This window comes from Bombina bombina, chromosome 3, assembly GCF_027579735.1.
Source record: "Bombina bombina isolate aBomBom1 chromosome 3, aBomBom1.pri, whole genome shotgun sequence".
NCBI lineage: Eukaryota > Metazoa > Chordata > Amphibia > Anura > Bombinatoridae > Bombina > Bombina bombina.
This window is the reverse complement of record NC_069501.1, coordinates 420,949,714-420,954,352: the sequence shown is the minus strand read 5'-3', so window position 1 is coordinate 420,954,352 and position 4,639 is coordinate 420,949,714. Positions and strand designations below refer to the sequence as shown.

The 4,639-nt window shown below is 42.0% G+C and overlaps 1 protein-coding gene across 1 annotated transcript; it reads left to right on the top strand.

The window, feature by feature from the left end:
• Positions 1–612: 612 nt before the first annotated feature.
• Positions 613–2,130, top strand: LOC128651678 (amidophosphoribosyltransferase-like). Its single transcript, XM_053704673.1, has one exon. The coding sequence runs from the start codon at positions 613–615 to the stop codon at positions 2,128–2,130; it is 1,518 nt and encodes a 505-aa protein (XP_053560648.1).
• The last annotated feature ends 2,509 nt before the right edge of the window (positions 2,131–4,639 follow it).

Below are 4,639 nucleotides of genomic sequence, written 5' to 3'. Positions count from 1 at the left end.
GAGAGATGTTTAGCTATCTATGCTGGGTTGTTGATGTGAATAAGAGACACATACATTGCAATTTAATAGTAAAATTAATATATTTAGGCTAGATTACAAGTGGCACACTAACATTAGCGTGGGTGCGATATTGCAATTTGGCGACTGCACTACATGCGTAATACAAGTTGAAAGTAAAAGCATCCTGCCAAGCTTATTTTAAATTTGCGCTCATTGCGTTAGCTCTCATAAAGGGTTACAGCTAAAATAAATGTGCACCAAACACAACATGAATACATTAAAATAAATACATTATTTAAAAAAAAAAAAGTATTCATAGAAATATTAATCTTTTTTTATAAGGGTTAAAATGTATATGGTATATGACAAGGTTTGAATGGAAAGGGCTATGTTGTGTGTGTGTGTATATATATATATATATATATATATATGTGCACACAAGTAGAATGTAACAGGTCAGAAAAATGATCTGTAAACAAACAGCACAAAAGGTTGCGCTGATTAGGGGGAGAAGAATCTTTAGCAGCCGTTACAAGACAAGTACATTAGAGGGTAGTGCAAGCTCCCTAACAAATGTAAGAGTTAAAAATGGGTACAAGGGTGTGCGCTGCTATGGAGTTTGAGGAGCTGGGTATCCGTGAAGAGTGTGGGGTGTTTGGCTGCATCGCATCAGACAAGTGGCCCACACAGCTGGATGTGCCCCATGTCATCACGCTGGGGCTTTTAGGACTGCAGCACAGGGGACAAGAGAGTGCGGGCATTGTTACAAGTGATGGAGCCAGTGTATCGACCTACAGAAAGCATAAGGGGATGGGGTTTGTTAGCCATGTGTTCAATGTAGAGAGCTTGAGTAAACTGAATGCCAGTAATCTGGGAATTGGACACACTCATTCAACCACTGGGAATTCAGAACTGGAAAGCTGCCAGCCATTTGTGGTGGACACGCTACATAGCACGATAGCAGTGGTGCATAACGGGGAACTGGTAAATGCAGCCAAATTCAGGCGAAAGTTAATGCGTCATGACGTGGGGCTCTCTACTAGTTCTGATAGCAAACTTATAACACAGTTACTGGCCTTCACTCCACCTATGGAGAAAGATCATACACCAGACTGGATAGCACAAATAAAAAATATTATGAATGAGACTCTTACATCATACTCCCTGCTTGTCCTGCACCATGACATCATCTATGCTGTACGTGACCCTTATGGCAATCGGCCCCTGTGCATTGGACGGCTCATTCCAGTGAATGCTGCAGACCAAAGAAAGAAGACAGAGGGGTGGGTTGTCTCATCTGAATCTTGTAGCTTTTTATCCATTGGTACTGAATATTACTGGGAAGTCCTGCCAGGAGAAATAATGAAAATCTTCTGGGATGGCATACAGACCCTAGACATTGTGCCCAGACCTGCAGGAGACCCCTCAGCATTTTGCATATTTGAATATGTTTATTTTGCATGTCCTGATTCAATATTTGAAGGTCAGCTGGTTTATTCAGTAAGACGAAGATGTGGTCAGCAGTTGGCTTTGGAAGCTCCAGTGGATGCAGATCTGGTTAGCACAGTACCTGAGTCTGCAACACCAGCTGCTTTAGGATATGCAGAAAAGAGTGGCATGCGGTATGTGGAAGTGCTCTGCAAGAACAGATATGTTGGGAGGACATTTATTCAACCAAACATGAGGTTACGGCAGCTTGGTGTGGCCTACAAGTTTGGAGTCTTGTCTGATAACTTAATTGGAAAAAGAATAGTGCTGATTGATGACTCCATTGTGAGAGGCAAAACCGTCTCACCAATAATAAGGCTTCTGACGGACTCTGGGGCTAAGGAGGTTCATATAAGAGTGGCTTCTCCATCTATAAAATATCCATGTTATATGGGCATAAATATCCCAACAAAAGAGGAACTTATTGCAAGCAGACCAGAATTTAAGCGCTTGGCTGTCTATCTAGGTGCTGACAGTGTTGTATACCTCTCAGTAGAAGGACTCACATCAGCCGTGCAAGAGGGAATCAAATCATTTAAAGAAGAACAGAATGGTCTTAACGGCACATCCACAAGATCGTCATCTGTTGGCCATTGTACAGCGTGTCTTACAGGAGATTATCCTGTGGAGCTAGAGTGGTAACACTGGCATCTATATGCTGTTCATAATAGACTCTCAGCTTCCACTGTGGAATGTCAGCTTCCACTGCATATGTCAGTGCTCATGCAGAAATATCCTAGAAATAGGACTAAATAACAGCAAGAAATGTTTGTTTCTGGTTAAATATTCTGTATATTATGTCCAGTACATTTATTTTTAACTGACTGATCTTTTGCAAATGCTTGTGTTTTGTGTTTGTTTTTCTGTTTTCTTTTTTAAGACACGATGAGTCCACGGATCATCTTGATTGCTGGTGGGGTGTTCACCTCCTGGTCAGCAGGGGGGGGGGCGGGGAGCGCCACAGCGGAGCTGTTGGGTGGCTACTCCCTTCCCACCCCAGTCATTCTTTTTGCCTACATTAGTGATAGGAAGAGGTAAAGTGAGGTGTTATAGTATATATTCTTCAATAAAGAGTTTATTATTTTTAAAGTAGGGCAAGATTGTGCTACTTTGTTCTAGGGTGTAGCCGTAGTACATATCAGTCTCTTCAGTAGAGCTTTTGGTGGCTTTAAAGCAATGGGAACTTGTGGGACATAATTCTAACTGCGCCTCCCATACATTTATGCTGCTCTAATCCCGATAGCCTAAGTAAAAGATGACTCAGGCTTTATCTTTCTCCAGAGGGCTATGGGAGGGAGAGGACCTCCTAAACCTGCTAAGCTGCCCTGCTGTCGGGCAGAATACAAAGGTAAGTGCTGACTTTTTTATTCTGGGTCTAAAATCTCAGATGAGTGTGGCACTTTATTCATGGGATATAACTCCTATGCATTAAAGGGCGTTATTTCAAAGTGACAGCATTGTATAGCAGGCACTGGGGCTGTGAAGACAGTAACGTTTTTTATCTGTTAATTTTTATTAAAAAAAAATTCATATTGTTTATTTCATCCTTTGTGACTTGGATGGAACAAGAGCACACAAAAAAATAAGGAGTTACTTTTTAAAAATTAAAGAGACAGTAATGTTTTTTATGTGTCAATTTTTTTGTTAAAAAAAAATCTCCATTTTTCTGAACCTACTCCTTCTAAGGCAATTGCTGTTTAGGAGTCTGTTGACAATGGTCAATCTATGGCACAAATTTCTCCTATAGTGTCCCGCTAAACTTTATGGCCCACATGCAGTGCCCTGCGCTTCCTTTTCAACTCCACCCGGAGTTACTCTGCATTTCATGCATTATATGTTTTTTCCCACGGGGTAGAAAACATAACTAGAGGAATTATTTTCAATCATTTAAAATAAAGAAAATTGATTGATTCAGTAGTTACTATTCCGAATGGTTCTTCCCTGTTACCTGAAAGAGGAAGATACTTCAGGATTATCTAAGAGAGAATTCTCAGACTCAGATGGAATATCTTTTATTTGATTCTGAAGTTGTTTTTTGTTCAGTTTTTTTAGCTTGTACACCTCCATTTGTTACTTTAGGAGGTTTTAGCTCCCCGGGGCGACTCCGACAATACAGGTGTATTCTATCCTAGTGCGTCCAGTAAGTTATAAGGAATGGAAAAGACCGTATTCCCTATATTTAAAAGGAAAACATTCCCTAGGGTGGAAGGAGTAGTTTCCAGCTTAGCTAAGAGAACTACTATACCCTTAGAGGATAGTTGGATTTTTCAAAGGTCCTATGGATGAAAATTAGAAAAGGGATGTACACCAGGGCTTACAATGGCACCCAGCTGTGTATTTTTCTACCGTCACTAGTGCGACGGCATATTGGTTTGATGCGTTGTCTGATGCTATTAAGTCAGAAACTCCCCTGGATGAAATCCAGGATAGGATAAAGGCTTTCAAATTGGCTAATTCCTTTATTTCAAATTCTTCCCTTCAAGTTATCAAAATGGGAGCATAGGTTTCAGGTTTCTCTGTTCCAGCTCACAGAGCTTTATGGTTAGAGCCTTGTTCTACGGATGTATGTTCTAAGCCTAAGCCTTTAACAATTCATTACAAGGGGAAGGCCTTGTTGGAACCTGGCTTGACGGAAATAATCTCCTTTGAAATTTTAAAGAATTTCAAAAAAAAAAAAAAAGGATCCAAATAGCCTGCTGTTGAATCAAAGACAGCATGACGGGGGGGGGGCGGAGCTAACCGCTTAACTGCAGAGACGTGCTTGTCAAGAGCTCTCTCTAAATAATGTAATTAGGGACCAAAATCATCAGTTGATTTACAACTAAGCTGACCTACACTCTATCTAACCATCACCTGGCTCTATCCTGAGCAGGTCCGAGGAAGACTGGGGCCGCACATATTACTAGCAGAGGTAAACTGACACTGACTCTGCTTGGACACCGGGAAGCTTCCCTGCAGCCGTTAGAGAGGCCCTCACCCGCGCCGCACCCGCTCTCATAGCACTGCCACGGACTAAAACACTACCTGCCTACCTGACCGCTCACCACCACTACCCGGTGGGTTGGGGCTCCGTCCGGTGCTCCTGCTCAGTGCCGCAAGAAGGAAAGCTGAAACCGGGAAGTAACCTGAGGGGGCCGGTGTGAGGCCTCTT

Bases quoted from the DNA above. Each gene is read 5' to 3' on its own strand.
- LOC128651678 (XM_053704673.1), top strand. From the start codon at position 613: ATGGAGTTTGAGGAGCTGGGTATCCGTGAAGAGTGTGGGGTGTTTGGC.